Raw genomic sequence first — 21063 nt, 5'->3', positions numbered from 1 at the left:
CGGGGGCGCGACGTGACGCGGGGGCGGGGCTGTGGCGCGGACGCGGCGGGGGCGCGACGTGACGCGGGGGCGGGGCTGTGGCGCGGACGCGGCGGGGGCGCGACGTGACGCGGGGGCGGGGCTGTGGCGCTTGCTCGCTGGCCCCTTTGTCCGTCTCGCTGCAGGCGGCGCGGAGCGGGCTCGAGGCGATGCTGTCGGGCGGCAAGAAGGCGGCCGAGGGCGGCGGGGAGAGCGGGCCGGAGGTGCCGGTGCCGCCGCCCGGCCTTCCGGGTTCGGAGGGCGGCTCGGGCGCCGGGGGCCCGGAGCGGACTCCACGCAAGAAGGAGCCGTCTCGGGCTTCTCCCCCGGGAGGCCTGTCCGAGCCGCCAACCGCCATCGTCGCCCCCGGCCCCGAGACGACGGGCATCGCCGAGACACCCGAGGGCCGGAGGACCAGCCGCCGCAAGCGGGCCAAAGTAGGTGCCGGCCCGGGCGGGCAGCGCTGGGGCCGTTCGTCCCGGCCCGCGTAGGGGGGCTGGCTGGGCTCGGCCACCGGTCTCCGGGCAGAGGCGCTGTCGGGAGCCGGATCAGCACCGCCCAGCCCTGCCCCTTCTGCCCGGGCTGCGGCTAGCCGGGGCCGGGCGGAGCTGCTCGGCCGCGTTCGGCGCGGCCGGGCTCTGTCCCGGCTCCCGGCCGGGGCCGGGCTGTGAAATCGCGCCGCGCGCCCGGCCTGTGTCTGCAGGCTGGGCAGGATCCACCGGAGCGCCGCGGGTCAGGGTGTTGGGAGCGGCGGACGCTGAACGCGCGGGTGGAGAGAGACGCCTCGAAAACAAATGATAGGAAAGGGTGAAAGTCCCAGGCATGCAGCACAGGATAAAGAGAGAACCCGCTGGAAAGAAGTAGATGGGACTGTCGAGTGTGCTATGTCGTGCTTGCTGCAAAAATGCTTTTATTTCAAATGTTATACGGGATCGGCAACTACTATCAAGAAGTAAAACTGCATTTTTGGCGGGGGGGGGGGGAGGAGGAGAGATGAAGCCCCTGAGGCTACAGAGTCCACTCCCTCTTTTTTTGTTCTTCTGCTACTATAGGTAGTGAAGTTGCGTGGGCATTCGTGTTCAAGTCTCAGGGTAGGTCTACGCTACAAAATTGCACTGGCGCAGCTCAGCCGCATAGCCAGGTGGAGGGAACAGGGGCATAAGTATGCGAAACTAGAGAGAGCCAATGCAATAACCAATGCAGTGTTCATACATAGCCAAAGATGATATAGTCTGATCGATCTCTTAACAGGTGGTCATCAATAGAGGAGTCTTCCCACCCTATCCATAGCAGGGAATCCTTTTTATCCTATTATGACCATGCCTGACAACTTATCCATATGCAGGAGAGTACCAATCTCCTTTTCCTTATCTGAACTATATCCTATAGTGTTTTGGGGCGCTCTGTTTCTCATAGGTTGTTTTTTTTAGTTCCCCTTATTCTCATATCATCTACATGCACATGTTTCCATGGTAATCTGCAGTCAGCAGAATTTACAATGACGTAACAATCGGATGTCTTGCTGTCTGGATGGGTACATGTGGCATATTTTCCCAGAACATCACTTGCAGGGCACATTCTTTACAGTAATCTTATAATTTCACTGGCACGGGGTCATTCCTGGGTCACCTACTTATGTCAGGCCTCCTTAAGCCTGAGCTTAGCCACACTGGGCCTGAAATCTTACGGCCCTTACTTAGCCTGTAGGCCCTTGTGTTACAGCTTTGCTTTACTTACATGCTTCTACATGCTTGTCAATCTTATAATCCTGTCTACTCATATCTGTATCTGTACCTACGACTTAAATCTAGGCCTCGCTCATTGGTTATGTATGTAATAACATGAGTTTGCCATATCAATAGATAACACAATTAAATGGTAACATGAATTAATTGGCTACAGTTCTTAAGCCAGGAGCACCTGAAAACCCTCCTAGAGGCTCCAAATGTGTCATCTTGTAATACTGTTTTGGAGTGTTTCAAAGACTTTATCCTCAAAGTTTGTCAAAATTCACCACTTTCCGTGCTGGAGTCAAGGAAGCATTAGCTGTGCCTCGTAAGAATGCATCTGCACTGAGTTCAGTGATACCTGTGCTCTGTCTCTAGTGGATGAAAGTCGGAAGGCCGCTCGGAAACCGTTGGAACTGTGCAAGTGTAGTTCGCTTTCATATGCGAACCTATGCTACCAGTCCTTGTGTTAGAGGCTGCACCAGTGTTGACTTCCATCACAGTAGTAAAAACTGCAGATGAGTCTCCGCTAGTGGTGTTTTACACTAGGGCTACTGCTGGTTCAGCATCTGAACCAGTGATAGGATCAGTGGGAGTTTTTTTTTTTTTAAATTCCTTAAGTGTAGATACAGCTACATAAATAACAGGAATAAGAATAGTTTCTTTAATCACGTTTAGGGCTCCGTGTTTGTCACTTATTCCGTGACTTTCTCTGACCTACGTAACTTCTGTGGTGGCTAGTGTGGCTGATGGCAAGGCTGGAGCAGCCCCTGGGCCAGCCACACCGGTTGCTTATTGGCAGAACTCTTTACCAGTCTTAGGGCCCTGGACTGGGACCTGGTGGAGCGGGGTGGGCCCAAGTCCCCCTACTCCGGCTGCCGTTCTCCTCCCCCCGAGGAACACCCACAGTGGCTCTGTTTGACACGAGGTGTAATCAAACCCTCGTCCGTAGGGAGCTGGTCCCAGCTCCCAAACCAAATGGATTCCAAATACACCTACAGTGCGTTTGTGAAGATGTGCACTCTTAGCTCACTGCCTGGGTGGCCTTGGAGACCACTCACCATAGTGTGGCTCTGCAGGTTATCCTGGGATGAGACTGTCTGTGGTTCTGGGACTTTTTATAGGACTGCGCCTGTTACTCGCCAACAGGGGAAACTGACAAAAGAACACTGAGTGGTCTCCTCAGATACAACCAGGGCGACAACCCAGGGGAAGGGCCTTCCCCCATGGGGAAACAACAGCTGTATTATCCTCTCAGGCAGGTGCAAATGTGGACGACATCCAGGCTGAGCATCCAACCCTTAGCTGAGCCTTGGAGCAGGCCATAGGGGCCAGGAAGAGGAAGACACTCTCCGGACACCGTAGGGACCCCACTTCAGGGTATGGCAGGACCTTCTCTATCATGTGGTGGAACAATCCCAGATTCATAAAGTGCTCTGACAGCTGTTAGATCTCTGGAGGTTATGCTGGGGCCTCTTGCCCATTTGGTGCCCTGGGCCAGACACCTGGGAAGGGAAAAATCCCTCCAGAGGGTGGCAAGGAGGTTCTTCTGGCCAAGCATCCATCGGGGAAGGTATGAGATTACTGTAAATCATGCCCAGTATGTCAGGGTACTGGAGTGAAGGGAGTGCCAAAAGCCCCCATTGTTCCGCTGCCCGTGGATGGGATGCCCTTCGAGCATATAGGGCTAGATATAGTAGGCCGCCTTGAGAAGCGCACGAGTGGTCATCATAACATCCTGGTTATCATGGACTATGCAGCCCAGTCTCCCGAGACTGTCCTCTTGCGATCCACCACCGCCCTTAAATTTGTGGCGGAACTCATGAAGGTTTTCACCCGGTGTCACCGTGCCTCTGTGGGTCACAACTGAGAATACCAAATTCAGGACAAGGTGCTGGGGAAAAAGGGCAGACACACTCCATAACTGGTGGTTATTCTTCCATGAGACATACCAAACCAGCAACAAAACTAAACTTCTGTCTCACCACCCTGACTAACAAGAAGTCAAAAGTGCAGCCTCCTTAGGTATTCCAGTTCTGGATTCAAACCCAGACACTAGACTTAATGATGAGTGGTTGTTTAAAACCAATTTAATCAAACAAAAGGGTTCTTCTGATCCCAAAGGACCAGCCATGTACCCAAGTCAGTATACAATTCAGATCTTACCCAATAATCATGCTGTTGTCAATCCTTTAGTATCGAATATCTAAAGGTTTATTTATAAAATGAAAGGTGAGAGTTAAAATTGGTTAAAGGAATCAAATACATACAATAAATGCAAAGTTCTCAGATCAGGCTTGTAGCAGTGATGGAATAAACTGCTGGCTTAGACAAGTCTCTGGTTGCTTCCAAATCATTGGAAGGTCCTCAGTCCCTTGGTTAGAATGCTCTGTGCTCCCATTAGTACAAGTTCATAGTCCAGAGCAGGAAAGGGGCAAAATGGAGATGTTTCCAGGGCATTTTATAGCTTCTGCCAAGTGAAGGGAAACCCATTGTTCTAGTTTGTGGAAAATTACAGGTACTGAGATGGAGTTTGGAGTCACATGAGAAAGTCACGTGTCTATGCGTGTTTTGCTTAGTCACAGAATCATAGAAGAGTAAGGATGGAAGAGACCTCAGGAGATCTAGTCCAACCCTCTGCTCAAAGCAGGACCAACTCCAACTAAATCATCCAAGCCAGGGCTCTGTCAAGCTGGGCCTTAAAAACCTCTAACCAAGGAGATTCCACCATCTCCCTAGGGAACCCATTCCAGTGCTTCACCACTCTCCTAGTGAAATAGTTTTTCCTAATATCCAACGTAGACCTCCTTCACTGCAACTTGAGACCATTGCTCCTTGTTCTGTCATCTGTCACCACTGAGAACAGCCCAGCTCTATCCTCTTTGGAACCTCCCTTCAGGTAGTTGAAGGCAGCTATCAAATCCTCCCCAACACTTCTCTTCTGCAGACGAAATAAGTCTAGTTCCCTCAGCCTCTCCTCGTAAGTCATGTGCCCCAGCCCCCTAATAATTTTTGTTGCCCTCTGCTGGACTCTCTCCAATTTGTCCACATCCTTTCTGTAGTGGGGGGGAGCCCAAAACTGGACTCAATATTCCAGATGTGGCCTCACCAGTGCCGAATAGAGAGGAATGATCACTTCCCTCGTTCTGCTGGCAATGCTCCTACTGATGCTGTCCGATATTCTGTTAGCCTTCTTGGCAACAAGGGATTGCTATTGACTCTCATCCCGCTTCTCAACCACTGTAATCCCCAGGTCCTTTTCTGTAGAACTGCCACTTAGCCAGTCGGTCCCCAGCCTATAGCAGTGCATGGAATTCTTCCATCCTAAGTGCAGGACTCTGCACTTGTCCTTGTTGAACCTCATCAGATTTCTTTTGGCCCAATCCTCTAATTTATCTGGGTCCCTCTATATCCTGTCTCTACCCTTCAGAGTATCTACCACTCCTCCAAGTTTAGTGTCATCTGCAAACTTGCTGAGGGTACAATCCACACCATCTTCCAGATCTTTAATGAAGATATTGAACAAAACTGGCCCCAGGACCGACCCTTGGGACTCTCCGCTTGATACTGGCTGCCAACTAGACATGGAGCCATTGCCTACCTGTTGAGCCTGATGATCTAGCCAGCTTTCTATCCACCTTATAGTCCATTCATCCAGCCCATACTTCTTTAACTTGCTGGCAAGGATACTGTGGGAGACGGTATCAAAAACTTAGCTAAAGTCAAGGAATAACACATTCTCTGCTTTCCCCTCATCCACAGAGCCAGTTATCTCATCATAGAAGGCATTAGGTTAGTCAGGCATGACTTGCTCCTGGTGAATTCATGCTGACTGTTCCTGATCACTTTCCTCTTCTCTAAGTGCTTCAAAATTGATTCCTTGAGGACCTGCTCCATGATTTTTCCAGGGACTGAGGTGAGGCTGACTGGCTTGTAGTTCCCCAGATCCTCCTCCTTCCCTTTTTTTAAAGATGAGCACTACGTTAGCCTTTTTCCAGTCATCCAGGACCTCCCCCGATCACCATGAATTTTCAGAGATAATGGCCAATGGCTCTGCAATCACACCCACCAACTCCTTTAGCACCCTTGGATGTAGTGCGTGGACTTGTGCTCCCCATGGACTTGTTCTCATCCAGCTTTTCTAAATAGTCCTGAACCACTTCTTTCTCCACAGAGGGCTGGTCACCTCCTCCCCATTTTGTGCTGCCCAGTGCAGTAGTCTGGGAGCTGACCTTGTTTGTGAAGACAGAGGCAAAAAAACCATTGAGTACATTAGCTTTTTCCACATCCTCTGTCACTAGGTTGCCTCCCCCATTCAGTAAGGGGTCCATACTTTCCTTGACCACCTTCTTGTTGCTAACATACCTTTAGAAACTCTTCTTGTTACTCTTAAGATCTCTTGCTAGCTGCAACTCCCAAGTGTGATTTGGCCTTCCTGATTTCACTCCTGCATGCCTGAGCAATCTTTTTATACCCCTTTCTGGTCATTTGTCCAATGTTCCACTCCTTGTAAGCTTCCCTTTTGTGTTTTAAGCTCACCGAAGATTTCTCTGTTAAGCCAAGCTGGCCGCAAGCCATATTTGCTATTCTTTCTGCACATCGGGATGGTTTGTTCCTGCTCCCTCAATAAGGCGTCTTTAAAATACAGCCAGCTCTCCTGGACTCCTTTCCCCCTCATATTAGTCTCCCAAGGTATCCTGCCCGTCAGTTCCCTGAGAGAGTCAGAGTGTGCTTTTCTGAAGTCCAGGGTCCGTATTTTGCTGCTTTCCTTTCTTCCTTTTGTCAGGATCCTGAACTCAACCATCTCATAGTAGAAGTCATCACCCATACCTTAGAACGTTCACAGGAAAGTCCATTAAGTGTAGATAGGCGTCTCCCATGGTCCATTGTGAGTTGTGTTCTTTGGGCCATTCAACTTGAATAGTTCCTTCACAATGTGCTGGCTAAATATCTTGTGGGTGCTACCACATGAGCAAACATTTGAAATACAGGTACATAGTTAATATTCATAACTTCAGACACAAAAATGACACGTGCATACAAATAGCATAATCATATTCAGCGAATTGTAACCTTTCCATAGACACCTTACTTGACATACTTCGTACAATATTTGTTGCAATTATATAACAGCGGTAGCAACCATGATCCATGTGGTCATAATTTAATCAGATAATGTCACACCTCCAACAGAAAATTGATATAGGAAGGGGTTCCCCAGACACTGCTGAATACATCATTGGAACTTCCCATTCTTGGTTCTGTATTACTACAGATTCTAATTCAATATTAGAAGTATGAGTGTATAACAGAAATGGTTCATCAAAATCATGTTTGATTAAAACAGGCTTCTTTGTCAGGTTGATTTTGGAAGTAACAATATTGAATTTCTTTACAAACCCAAGATAAAACTTGGTTAAACCAATAGTGAATTGGATCTGTTCTTGCAGCATAATTCCTGTATGTGTCATGTGATCTTGCCAAGAGCAAATGAAAATAACTAATTTATCCATAGAAGCTTTGACAAGTGTTTAGAATCCAATTAACATTGTCAGTGTAGATATTAGTGTTCTCTATAGTGTAGGTATCTTTGCATTTAGCCATGAAAGCAATGTGGTGGTTTGTCTCCGTTTTCCCCTTTCGCAACGCATATTAGGTGGGTAATGTCTTTTCTGCTGTGAAAAGTTCCAAGACTGGTTACAGGCATTAACTTTGAAATATCAGTATCACAAGATCTTTTAACATAGTGTGTTCTTGTGAATCACTCTTAACATGTTCAAGGTTTTTTTTTGTTAAAGATCATGCACGTTGTACATTTTTACAGTTTTTGGTATCAGCAACAAATTAGTCATGAGTTAAAATTAACATGAATATTAACATCAAATCTATCAAGTGTACATTTATTTACAAACATTTTTGTCATGGCATGCCTTTGGCTTAATACCATTGGGGTTTTGGCATTTTAGGATTAACCCATGGCTTCCATTAGCAGGATAAAGTTTTTCCTTTCTTCCCTGTCCTGGAGGGTCAAATTCTGAGTTTTCTTGCTTAACAAAATCCATTGGCTGGTTAGGTGCGTCCTCCCTGCTAACAGCTATGGGTCAATCTTTCTCCCCCCGTATCATCCAGATAATTTACATCAACACAGACATTAGCTTGTTTACTAGTTTTCAGATTTTTAACCATTACCAATTCCAAGGCTGGATTCTGTCTTAAAGAGATGCCGTCCATTTTCACTAGCATGTTAGACTTAAAGTTCTTTTGTTCTTTCATTACCGACCTCTGCTTCCACATGGAATTAGATGTTGAGACTACAAGACATATCCAAAGTGTTTGCAGATGTGTTTGCCTGCCATCCCCTGTATTCTTGAGAGATTAACTGCACAGCTGTTCTGCTCTGCAGATTCAGCTACCCAGTCTTTCCGCTGAACCTGAGACTGACTGTTTACTCAAAGAATCAGTATGGAGACATTCATGTTCCCACAATATTGTCTCCCCAACAAGCTGGTCAAGCACAGCCACTTGGTTGTCATAGGGCTGTTCAAATTCCCTGACAATTTTCATTCCATCTGACACCTTCTCTGAAATATTCACACTGGGTCTTTCTAAACCAAAGTCGGTGGATCCATTTTCAACAGAAAAATTCTGGCTATTAAGAACTGAATCAAATCTCTCAACAAATAAACTGTTGCCTACTACAGGCAGAAATCGACCCTGATCTGCCTCAATTCACTTCCACATCCCTCAGTTACAGCAAGCTGCTTGCAAAAACTACTATGTGGGTTCTTCTCCTTAGGAGCTTCTTTAAGCAACAGTCCATCTTTCCTAGAAATTGTGCTCTTCTCCTCTTCAGCTAGGACTTGCTCCAAAGGAACATTTTCCTGAGCAATAAGACTCTTTCTGGGTTTCACTTAAACCCGGAATCAATTCTGATACAACTGATAAAGTTTAACCATCATAGGTTGACAGGCTTCTTCTGTCTGCTTCAGAGACAAATAGCTAGAGAGAGACACTTTTGCAGCAGACGCACTGCTGTTCTTAACAGACAAACAACTGGAGATATCCTTTCCTTTGTCCCAGCACCCATGGCTGATTTCAGACATATACTTGGAAAGTGGGACAGGTTCCTTAACAGGCAAGTTGCCACTCCCAACTGAAAAACTGCAATTCTCCACAGATAATGGCTCATTCTATTGAGCTACCTTAAGCAAATTACTTTTACCTTGTTCAGGCTTACTTTCACAAGCTTTACTTGCCAACAATCCATCACGCATCAAGAATCTACCCTTTTCTCCCTCAAGTAGGGCTTTAACCTGACCATCAACTTTAATCTGCTCTAGAGAAACATTTCCTGATCCATGAGTTATCTCTGTGCTTCATCTAATTCCAGATTCACTCAGACATTCAGAAACTTCATTCACATATAAACTGCTTTTCTTGACAGACAAAGAGCTATCTTCCTCAGACAAACATTTGGAGAAATCCTCCATGGGCAAGTCATTGCCCCTAATATAGACAGGGTCAGGATCTTTCCTTTCTTGTGACTGGTTCATGATATTAACTTGACTGAACAAAGCTTTGGGGATGATATTACTCAAAAGATCTGTAGGCAATAACTTCCATACACCAGCTATAACTTCATGTTTAGTACCATTTCATTCAAGGTGGATTCTGGCTAAAGACACATTTACAGTAAACTCACAGAGGATTATAATCACATTTTGACAAGCTCTGCCTTAACTAAAGTGATGTTAGAAGCTGTAATTTTCCCTAAACAGCTTTTACCATTGATTTGTACACATAGAATCATAGAATATCAGGGTTGGAAGGGACCCCAGAAGGTCATCTAGTCCAACCCCCTGCTCGAAGCAGGACCAATTCCCAGTTAAATCATCCCAGCCAGGGCTTTGTCAAGCCTGACCTTAAAAACCTCTAAGGAAGGAGATTCTACCACCTCCCTAGGTAACGCATTCCAGTGTTTCACCACCCTCCTAGTGAAAAAGTTTTTCCTAATATCCAATCTAAACCTCCCCCACTGCAACTTGAGACCATTACTCCTCGTTCTGTCATCTGCTACCATTGAGAACAGTCTAGAGCCATCCTCTTTGGAACCCCCTTTCAGATACTTGAAAGCAGCTATCAAATCCCCCCTCATTCTTCTCTTCTGCAGACTAAACAATCCCAGCTCCCTCAGCCTCTCCTCATAGGTCATGTGTTCCAGTCCCCTAATCATTTTTGTTGCCCTCCGCTGGACTCTTTCCAATTTTTCCACATCCTTCTTGTAGTGTGGGGCCCAAAACTGGACACAGTACTCCAGATGAGGCCTCATCAATGTCGAATAGAGGGGAACGATCACGTCCCTCGATCTGCTCGCTATGCCCCTACTTATACATCCCAAAATGCCATTGGCCTTCTTGGCAACAAGGGCACACTGCTGACTTATATCCAGTTTCTCGTCCACTGTCACCCCTAGGTCCTTTTCCGCAGAACTGCTGCCTAGCCATTTGGCCCCTAGTCTGTAGCGGTGCATTGGATTCTTTCGTCCTAAGTGCAGGACTCTGCATTTGTCCTTGTTGAATCTCATCAGATTTCTTTTGGCCCAATCCTCCAATTTGTCTAGGTCCTTCTGTATCCTATCCCTCCCCTCCAGCATATCTACCACTCCTCCCAGTTTAGTATCATCCGCAAATTTGCTGAGAGTGCAATCTACACCATCCTCCAGATCATTTATGAAGATATTGAACAAAACCGTTCACTCTAGGAATTTTCCATTACTACTCCCATACATAGCATTGGCAGAATTTTTATGGGGTCACCTTCTTCTGAACTCACAGTAACAGCATTTACAGCAGTTCCTGTCGACTTTGGATCTAACAAAGGAATATTGGCAAGTTCCCCTGATGCTGAACTCTCACCCTAAGACGGCCTTTCCGACACCCTTTGGCTTGTACCAATTTATAACTATGCCGTTTGGACTGCCTGGAGCCGCAGCCACCTTCCAGCTGCTCATGGACCGACTTACAGTCCCATGTGTAGTACGCTGCTGCCTACATTGATGACATTGTCATGTACAGTATCTGTTGGGAAGACCATCTCCAACGCCTATCTAGTGTGCTCCAAGCTATTAAGGACACCGGACTCACAGCAAACCCCTCAAAGTGCAACCTTGGACAGAGCAGGTGACGTACTGGGGATAGACCATGGGGAGGGGACAACTGCAGCTCCCTGGTCGACAAGGTACAGACCCTGTGAGATTGGCTCATCCTTACAATGAAGAAGCAGGTGCGGCAATTCTTTTCCCATATCAGATATTGTTGTTTTGTCCCAGACTTGCGATCTTGGCAGCCCCACAACGGATTTAACTAGAAACTCTCAACCCCAGGGCATTCAATGGTCCGCTGAGTGTGACACAGCCATTTGGACGTTGAAAGAACTGGGTGTATCAAGACCTGTCCTCTTGTCAGATTTCTGGAAATCCTTCATTTTAGAGATCGATGCTTCAGAAGTGGGCCTTGGGGCTGTATTGTCGCAGAAGTTGCCAGGGAAGAACACCTTGGGCTGTACCTAAGTCGCAAGTCCACTGTTCAACTATTGAGAAGGAGGCCTTGGCCGTTAAATGGTCCATAGACACTCTGTAATATTATCTGTTAGGAAATACATTCCGATTGGTCACTGCCCATGTGCCCCAACGCTGGTTAAATAGCATGAAGGACACCAACCTGTGGATCATGTAGTGGTATCTTGCCCTGCAGCCATATGACTTTCAGGTACTACATCGCCTCGGGAATGTGCATGCCAATGCTGATTTTTAATTCTTCCCCCCCCCCCCCCCCCCAGGATAGGTGGGGTAGGGGGAGAGGAAGAGCCCCCAGTTTCTTAAAGGGGAGAGTGTGTTACAGTGTGAACTCACTATGCACTGGACGGGGAAGGGTTAACTCTTCACTGTGGGCTGAGGAAGACATGCCTCCACATACTGGGCATACTCCAGGTGCAACACTAGTATAAAAGGGAGCAGCCGAGCTCACTCTGGGCTGACCTTTGGGGAGGGAGGATGCTCCTTGCTGGCTCCAGCCCCAGAGCAGCTGGAAGCCGGAGCTGCAGAGACTCAGACTGATGCCCAAGTGCCACTGGACGCCAGAGAGGGATCAGAGTCACTGGGAACCATGTGTGCCAAGAAGCCCAGAGACCCTGACGATGCCTCAACTACAGCTCCAAAAGTTATGGTAGGAAGTGGCCCGGGGGAACTAGCTATAGTCCAGTGAGAAGTTGGTGAGTTTCGATTGGAGTCCTGTGACTAAGTGGTGGAACCCTCTGTTGCTGTTAGGGGCCAGGGCTGGATCCAGACAGCGTGGATTCTAGAACAGTAGAGACCCAAGAGGCATGATGTTTCTGAGCAAGTGTCAACCTGAAAAGCCAAATCTCTACATTTTAAACTGCCTTTCTCCGCTGGTAAGAGCGTAGCCCATTCTAACTTCTTTTAACTTTTGTGTTAATGTTTTTATGAATGACACTATTTTAGCACCTTGGAAATTATCTTAGCTTTAAAGGAATCTGCCAGAAGGACTTCCAATTTTGTGAATGTAAAAGGCTTGCAAAAGGCTTGTAAAAGGTGTAAATAGCCCCTAAATGCTTCCTTTGTAGCCATAATCTTCATTTTTCCAAGTCTAGCTTATTGACAAATATCCTTCTTGTTCATCTAGCAGCAATTTTGACTTTTCAGGAGTCCAAAGAAGATATGGTAAGATCTCTATTGGACTTTGTCAAGCATGAGTGAATCTGACACACCTGAAAGCTCCCTGTGTTGTGGTATTCATGGTCTCGACAAAGCTCCTTTTGAGTCACTCAGTGTCTGTGAGCATTAGTTTCTTATGTGGAAGGTAATTTCCTTGCTGACTGACTACAGCTCACAGAGTGAGCTACTTATAGTGACTGACCATCTTATACCAAGTTTTATAGGGATGAAGTGATGCTGCAGTTGTATCCTAAATTCCTTCCTATCTTTTTCTGAGCTTTACAAGAGAGATGCAAGAGTTATCTGAGCTCAAAGGTGTGTGAGTTCTGTCTTTAGTGAGCTAATCCTCCTGCCAGCACTGCCAGCATTCCTTCACATGCATGCATATCCATGCCAGTGAGGTCCTATTCTCAACTTGATGTTCAAAGAGCCCTTAAAATCCGCTCTTGTGTTGTGTTCATTGACACAGTTTTCTGCCAGGCATTTCTCTAAGTGAAGCTTCCTAGTCTCCTGTCTTTAAAAAAAGTTTAAATTCTTGAATGTCATTTCATACAGTTTTCTCTTGTTCATCTTAATTTGTGCCTTCTGTTTTTTGTGAGGAGGTCTGTTTTCACTAAGTGGTTTTTATCTAAAAAAAAACCTTATGGTTTTTCTTCAGAAAATCTTCATTTGATCTAGCCATTGCTTCATGCTCCAAGGAAACTTTTTGGGTTAGGGGATCTGAGATACTGGTAGTTGGAATGTGTGTGATGGAACTTGCATTCAGTTACTTCTGTCTGAGGATCAAAAGCTTTGAGAGTGTTTTTACCCTGTGTAGTGCTAAAACATCAGCCCTAATAGAGGGATTCCTGTTTGGAGTCCTTTTTCAAAGAAGAGTTAACAGGTAATATCCCATGTTCTCTAGTGGGCATTCTGGGAGCTTTCCAGGAGGTTTTCTCAAGGATTCACAATTCTGTAGGAGCAGGTATGAGACCTTTTAGTCCTTTTGCTGTGGTCCTGTTCTAAACTCTCTCATAAGCTGGCAAATTTTTATCGCAAAACTGTCATCTTGCAGTATCTAAGACTAAGAGGATCACCACTTTAAACTGAATTTTTATGGGTGGTTTCTTAACATCGTTTCCAATGCCTGGTTTAGTAGTAAAACCCATTGTCTTGTTGGGCATTGATTACCCTGTGATTGTGCTGTTTGCAGGTGGAGTACAGGGAGATGGATGAGAGTCTTGCAAACCTCTCTGAAGATGAATATTACTCTGAGGAGGAGAGAAATGCTAAAGCTGAGAAAGAGAAAAAGCTACCACCACCGCCACCACCGGCCCCTCCAGAAGAAGAGAATGAGAGCGAGCCAGAAGAGCCATCTGGTGAGTGGTGAACCAGCTCTCCTAAAGGGTAGCACTTGCACTGTTTCAGTTGCAGAAACTTGTGGTCATTCAGATATAGCATCATGACCACTGGGTTCAGTTTAGATCTAGTAGGAAGGAAAAGGATGTCTGTCCTGTGAAACTTTCTTTGCTGGTCTGTTTGTGAAAAGAAGCTAGACAAATTCATCAGAGCAGATTGATACAAGACTAGAAGATGGCAATGCGCATGATGAGACTGCAAACTGAGACGGATCTTTAGCACTAGATTTTCTGTCTTTGAATGCTTGTCTAGATAAACAGCTGCTGTCTCCTAGGCTGGCACATCTGCTCATATGCAAATATTCATTCTGTTTGTCTTCTATGGAAAAAGATGCCAGGAATTATTGGGTGAATTCTGTGGTGTGTGCTATGCAGGAGAGCAGACTAGTTCAGCGATCCTCAAACTGTTGTTCGAGACCCCAAAGTGGGTCGCGACCCAGTTTTAATGGGGTCGCCAGGGCTGGTGTTAGACTTGCTGGGGCCCAGGCCTGAACCCTACTGCCCAGGGCTTAAGCTGAAGCGTGAGCCCCACAGCCTGGGACTGAAGGCTTCAGATCTGGGTGGCGGGGCTCAGGTTACAGGCCCCCCCTACCTGAGGCTGAAACCTTTGGGCTTCGGCTCTGGTCTCTTTCTCTCTCTCCCCCAAGGCAGTGAGGCTCAGGCTTTGGCTTTGGACTTCCTGCCGGGGCAGTGAGGCTTGGGCCCAGCCTCTCCCGCCCAGGGTGGCAGGAGTCAGGCAGGCTCAGGCTTCGGTCCCCCCTCCTGGAGTCATGTAATTTTTGTTGTCAGAAGGGAGTCACTGTGCAGTGAAGTTTCAGAACACCTGGACTAGATGATGATAATGGTCCCTTCATGCTTTAAACTGCAAATCTGTAGGCTTGTATTTTTATATTTCTGGACAAATAATGTTTGCATAAACCTTACTGCTTTCTTCCCTGCCTTTTGGTAAAGGTGAAAAATCCCCTTTAGAAAAGGGAACGGGAGTGTAAGTGCGCTTAGACTTTATATTTATGAAATTGTGTGGCTGTTTTCTGTGCCCTGTGTCAATCCTAGCTTCTCAGAAGAAAGCATCTATAAGGCATTTACTGGTAGTTAAGAGTACGAGTGCTGCTCAGTACATGCTCTGTGCCTCCAGGTTTACCCAAAAAAATATTTGCCCATGTATTGCTATATCTCCCTTTATGAATTAAGGCATTTTTTCCTAAATTCCGCCTTCAGGAGAGAGGCTTTAAATGTGTAGTGGCTTTTGGTTTTACATTTCAGTCATTGCCTGTGTAACACTTGCAGTCTTGTCAGTTATCTGTTGATATAGAGAATTCTTGATCTTCCTCCCATGCTGCTCCTAATCTGCTTCTCACAGAGGATCTCAACTGAGCTTGCAAACCATTGAGGTTGCGGATGGACCTTTTCAACTTGACAGTAGTTTGATGAGGAATATCACCTAAAGCTTCAGTAAATGTTAAACTTTTAATTGTGTGTGACCTGGGTGATGCTAAGTAGAACCTGAACCCTGAAATCTCAGTCTGCTCAGGCAATAGGAATGTGCCCCAGTCCTGGAACATAATACGTCGGGGGAAAAGAATTTTTGTAGGAGTGAAAAAGTTTAGTTTAGTGATTTAGTTGGGGTTGGTCCTGCTGTGAGCAGGGGGTTGGACTAGATGATCTCCTGGGGTCTCTTCCAACCCTAATCTTCTGATTCTAAGTTAAAATGATAAAGATTTTTATGTATACAGTGATGCTGTAGCTGTGTTGATCCCAGGTTATTAGAGAGACGTTGGGTGAGGGTAGTACCTTTTTATTGGACCAATTTCTGTTAGTGAGAAAGATGAGCTATTGAGCACACACAGAGCTCTTCTCCAATAAAGATATTCCCTCACCCATCTTGTCTTTTACTTCATTATTGCCAATCTCTGCCAAAAGTGTCATTTTAATATGTGCAATTAAGCAAGTCTGCTGAGTAAATGCTTGTTAGAATACATTGCATGGCTGTAACCATCATTTTCAGTACAAAATTAATACATTTCACATTTGCTTTTAAGATGCCACTAATTCACTATGTATGTTTAAGCATGACCCTTGGGAACAGTTCTGTGCACACCCAAAACAGCACTCCCAGTGTAGTATATCACAGGAGCAAGAAAATTGTTGAGAATTGGCAGTTTGACATACACCTATGTACAGATAAATGTCTACACTGCATGTTTCTTTTGGCTTCAGGTAGAGTACATACCTGCATAGTCCTCCCCCCGTGCCCCCCCAGCACAGGTATGCTAGTAGTGTAGCCAGTGAGGCGTGGCTTACGTGAATAAAGAGAGACTAAAGGGTGTGGGTAAGAGTGCAAGTAGGTACCCTGCCCTACTTGCTTTCTATTTACCCAAGCCATGCCTCCGTGTCCACGCTGTTATTTTTAGCTGCTGCTGTAGCCTTTCCCTGATGCCTCCCTGTTGCCAGAGCCTTTCACTGACCCATGTAGCTTCAGATGGAAGCAGACAGCTTTTCACTGCAGCACATAGCTACACGTGTACATGTAGCTATGTGCCGCAGTGAAAAGCTGGCTGCTTCCATCTGAAGCTAAGTGTTGTTGTCAGTAGTGTATAGTATAGCTGAAATGTTAGATGTACAGTAACTCCTTAATGTTGTAGTTATGTTCCTGAAAAATGCTACTTTAAGTGAAACAATGTTAAGCAAATCCAATTTCCCCATAAGAATTAATGTAAACGGGGGTGTGGGGGAGAAGTTAGGTTCCAGGGAAAAAATTTTCACCAAATAGAAGACTTTTATTTATTTATTTTATTTATTTATATAACACACACAATAAATTTTAAATAAACAATTTAATACTGTACACAGCAATGATGATTGTGAAGCTTGGTTGAGGTGGTAAAAGTCAGAGGGTGGAATATTTCCCTCGGAATGCCTTGCTGCTAAATGGTGAATTTGCACTTGGCTGAGCCCTTAAGGGTTAATACATTGTTGTTAATGTAGCCTCCCACTCTACAAGGCAGCACAAATGGAGGGAGGGGAGACAGCATGGCAGAGAGAGACAGACATGCAGTGTGTGAGAGACACACTCGCATTGCTGACCTGCATTTTTAAGTAGATCAGCAAATTGAGACAACAGGTGCTGCCAGCAAACTCCCTCCATCCTGAGCCCTGTTGTGTCCCCCCTGCTCTGTGGAGATGGGGGTACAGGAGCAGGGGGAGTGGGACACCCTGACATTAGCACCCCTTCCCCGCACTCCCCCGCATGGCGAGCAGGAAGAGCAGGAGTCTTCCGGGAGCAGCTCCAAGGCAGAGGGCAGGAGAGACAGCTGAACTGCCCGGCAATTGATAGCCTGCTTGGGCGGCTTCCACACAGGAAACTTAAGGGAGCAGGGAGCTGATGGGGGGGCTGCTGGTCCACCCTGGTTCCAAGCCCCCACTAGCAGCTCTAAAGTCTTGCTCTTTTTGTAAGTAGTGGACAAAGCAGGTGGTTGCCAAACAGTGTTGTAAGAGAGCATTGCTCAACTTTAAATGAGCATGTTCTCTAATTGATCAGCAACAAAACAATGTTAATCCGGAGGACTTTAAGTGAGGAGTTACTTTATCTTGAATGTGCTATATTCCAGGCTGTTTTGTCCTATCTTTGTTGTATTAGCTGCCCTTGGAACATGCAAAAAACATTGACACATGCTGAACTTGTGAAAAAAAGACTGTAACTAGAAGAGCTTCTTCCCATAGCCAATTTCTAGCCTTTTTCGCTCTTATATTCGTAAAATATGCCTAAATATGCATTTTGGTGAGCATGTTAGTCTGTCTTTTTAGTTGCTAGGGTACAGCAAACATAAAAAATGAAAACGTTTGCTGCTCTGCTGTGAGTGTAGTCTTGCTGAAAACTCTTCATCGAAACAATACTAGCAGCAAACTCAGGAACTCTGTTCCACGTTCCATTGATAGCTTTTGCCAATGTAGATTTACTCATTGTGGTAACATGTCTCCTCCCATTCACCTCAGCATGAAATTTAAAGCTTAATTAGGAATATTATGTTAGGAATAAAAGCTTATAAGAAATTAAATGCGGAAAGTACAGTAATGGTAGATTAGCATTGCACAGCTAAAATTAAAAAATCAGAAAATGCAGAATCTAGTTTCTGCATCACTGTTAACTTGGCTGCATTGCATGACCTGTGTTTTATTATACTTAGTATTATAAACAAATTTTAATGGATATATGTAAGCAAGAAAAGAGGACTAGGAAGTAAAATAGGTACGAAGTGGACAAGTTGATCTTACTGTAAGAACATTTTGCATTTCTTAACAAATTGTAAATTTTGCAACCTTATTATTAGCTTTTCATTTAACAATGAAAACCATTTTGCAACCTAGCTATTTGTTTACTATCTCTTGGAACAGCAAAGTAAAGACAATTAACAATGTCCTCCACCCTGTGGTAACACAGTTTAGAAGGTAGCAAAGCTCTGGGCCTTGTTTAGGATGTGATGGGTGTGCTGTATGGGGACAATTTTCAGATGTTCTGACATAGCTGGACCAGTAAAGCATTCTGGAATTGCAAGCTTTAATGAAAAAGGCCCTCAGTATTATAAAACAGCTGTCAGAGGGGTATTTAATAATTAAAGTAACTTTAAAAATATTGTATTAGAAGCTTAATTCCCCTTTTCTACAAGGTAGGGGAACCAGCACAGTTGAAAAGAGTAGAGGGAGGTTTTACAGGTTTTTCTGTTACCAATCTAATTATGTCTGTTAAATTATATCTGAGTTCTTGGATACCACTATACTCCTTTAAATTAAGCAACCTTCTTTCTCTTTCTCTTTCCCCCTCCCCTCCTTTGGGTTTTTCCTCTCTGCTTTCATCAACTTGGAGTTTCATTTTTTTGCCCCATTTCCTGTGGCTTCTCTCCCCACTCCTACCCCATTTGTCTAGTCCTCTGTCAGCCTTTTTAGTTTGTGATCAGTAATGTTTATAGCTGCTACTTGCCAAGGGAGAACAAGATTGAATTTGCTCCATAGTAATGTACTGTCGCTTCCCCACAATGGCAGCTCTGTGCTCTTTGTCTCATCTGATTTGTCTCCTTTCTTTCCTTTTCTTTCCTTTTCTTTTCAACTGAGCATGAAATTTTAGGCCTCCTATGCTACTTTCCCACTGCCTTTATTTGAATAGTATTGGTGACTGGTACCTTTTGCTACCCTTTGCTATTGTTTCTCTTGTATGAATGAGAGCAAAGTAAAATGGATTCTTCTACCTACCTCTTTCTCCTTGGCTGCTTTTGAGAACACTCCTCTTTACCCCCCTCCCCACTCACCTCTAGAGGCAGAGGCTGCTGAATTTTCTCCTCTGCACATAAGTTTGTTCAGCTGGAACCATGTGATATTGACAAAGATTGGGTCAGTTTCAGTTTGTTGCTGCTCTGGAAAAGGCAGCAGGAGCATGACCTTCCCCCTGTGGAAGATTAGACATTTCTCTGATATACAGTACATCTACCTCCGTGTTCTCAAAAATATATTTTAAAACCTGTGCTGTGTTCCGGTAACTCTAAACCTCATTTGTGCTCAGAAAATGACTTGCTGCTAACAGTACAAGTCAGTAGTGGGTATCTCTGAACTGGTATTGAAAACATTTGACTGTTGTAAGTGTAAATACAACGCATCACACATTCTGTAATAGTACTGAGAACATCTTTGTGCTATCTACTCTTGTTGTCAGCACTAGTTCAGAGAGACTAGTGAAAGCAAGAGATCTGTTTCCTAGTGTACATACGGCATGAGTGTGTGACTTGATATGCAAATAAACTTTGGTTTAGAGGCATTCTCTTACTATATGGTGATGGAGCTCTGAGCACAATAGCCCCCCCTTCTCCCCCCCACCCCGTTCTGATTGGGACCTCTGAGTGCTCATTCATTATTCATTCAAATAACTTTTAGCTCAAGTGCTCTAAAAAATCAGTAGTGGGTATAAAAATTGTCAGCAGATTTTTCCCCAACAATAGCCATTTGGTTAACTAGTAAGCAAGGAAATCTTAGTCCTCTACTTCAGATGAGTGAAAATGTATGTGCAGCACCTGCTATGGGCCATTACAGGTGGACCAGCATCTCCCATTGAAAATGTGTAGTTAACTAACACTCCTCCTAGGAGACTGACTCTTGATCACATTGGAACTGGAGTGCCCTAAAGCTCTCAGTGTGGGTAGCAACTTCTGTGGGGCTGTATTGTAGTTGTATTGTTCAGATTTCCCTTCTTGTCTGTTTCCTATTGTCTATTTTCATTTTATGTGTAGACTTGGGGTGCAGTGGAGTTCAGAAAGCATGCAAATATCTGATTAACCCCTGATAAAAATGGTATGGTGAGATTTGGAGCGGAAGGTAAATTTTCAAATTTGTATGTTGAGTTAGGATGTCAGAGACTCTCCCTAAGAGCTTCAGACGGTATCCCAACTGCTACAAAAGGATCCCCCAACCCAAACAAGTAATCTTAACCAGTGTTCTCTGTACCTCGGGGGCCATAACTGTGTGATACACTTGAGGATGTCGCTTTGAGCCATTGTGATCTGAGAGAGGCTACTGTCCCATTAGCCACTGTGAGCCCTAGAAGTCTCTTCCATTGAGCATAGAAGATTTGTTCTTTAGGAACTCTGCTGGGTGTTGGGACATTACTGTGAAGCATTCTGGTTTGAAGGAGCCTCGAAATAAGTTTAGACTACCAAATGGTGCTTGGATATCTTCAAATCATTCCACTACTTCCTTTTCATTAAAGCTGAGAAGATGTATAGACAGAACCATCCAATCATAGAAGTGCATGTTCTGTGAGCAAAACTGAGGTAGTTCCTCCCATAGAGGTTGTTAGTGATGCATGAGAAGGGGGCTTATAAAGGCTTGCTCCCATAGGGATCACAGCCACACTTATCCCTGTTCCTAAAATTACTCAGTTTCCAGTTAGTATTTTTATTCAGGACTGCTATCCAGGACTTTTATGTAAGCTGAGGTAATTTTGGGGCTTCTTCAAATCTTTCTGCTTGGTGCTTTGCATTTCCTTACGTGTCTAGCTCTGGATATAGTAAAAGTTCAAAGTACTTAATACCTTACAGCATACCTGGGTGTGTAGATGTCCACATCAGTTCTCTGTGGGTCAACAGTATTGACACACACTGCTTCTAGGGTTGTTTTAGTGTTCTAATGGATTGTAGGTGAACCAAGG

At 45.2% G+C, this 21063-nt stretch overlaps 1 protein-coding gene across 4 annotated transcripts in view; it reads left to right on the top strand.

The window, feature by feature from the left end:
- The first annotated feature begins 97 nt into the window (after positions 1-97).
- KDM1A (lysine demethylase 1A) overlaps positions 98-21063 on the top strand; it is a 180090-nt gene continuing 159124 nt past the window's right edge. For 2 of the 4 annotated variants that reach the window (XM_048825890.2, XM_048825889.2), the window contains exons 1-2: positions 126-455; positions 13670-13835. In XM_048825890.2, coding sequence (XP_048681847.1) covers positions 189-455; positions 13670-13835 — 433 coding nt within the window. In that variant the 5' untranslated portion in view covers positions 126-188. Of the gene's footprint in view, positions 456-12110; positions 12195-13669; positions 13836-21063 lie in introns of those variants that run through there. The other 2 variants (XM_048825892.2, XM_048825893.2) reach the window with 2 other exon arrangements.

This window comes from Caretta caretta, chromosome 19 (genome assembly GCF_965140235.1).
Source record: "Caretta caretta isolate rCarCar2 chromosome 19, rCarCar1.hap1, whole genome shotgun sequence".
Taxonomy (NCBI): Eukaryota; Metazoa; Chordata; order Testudines; family Cheloniidae; genus Caretta; species Caretta caretta.
The sequence above is the reverse complement of the archived record's forward strand: the minus strand, read 5'-3'. Positions and strand labels throughout refer to the sequence as shown.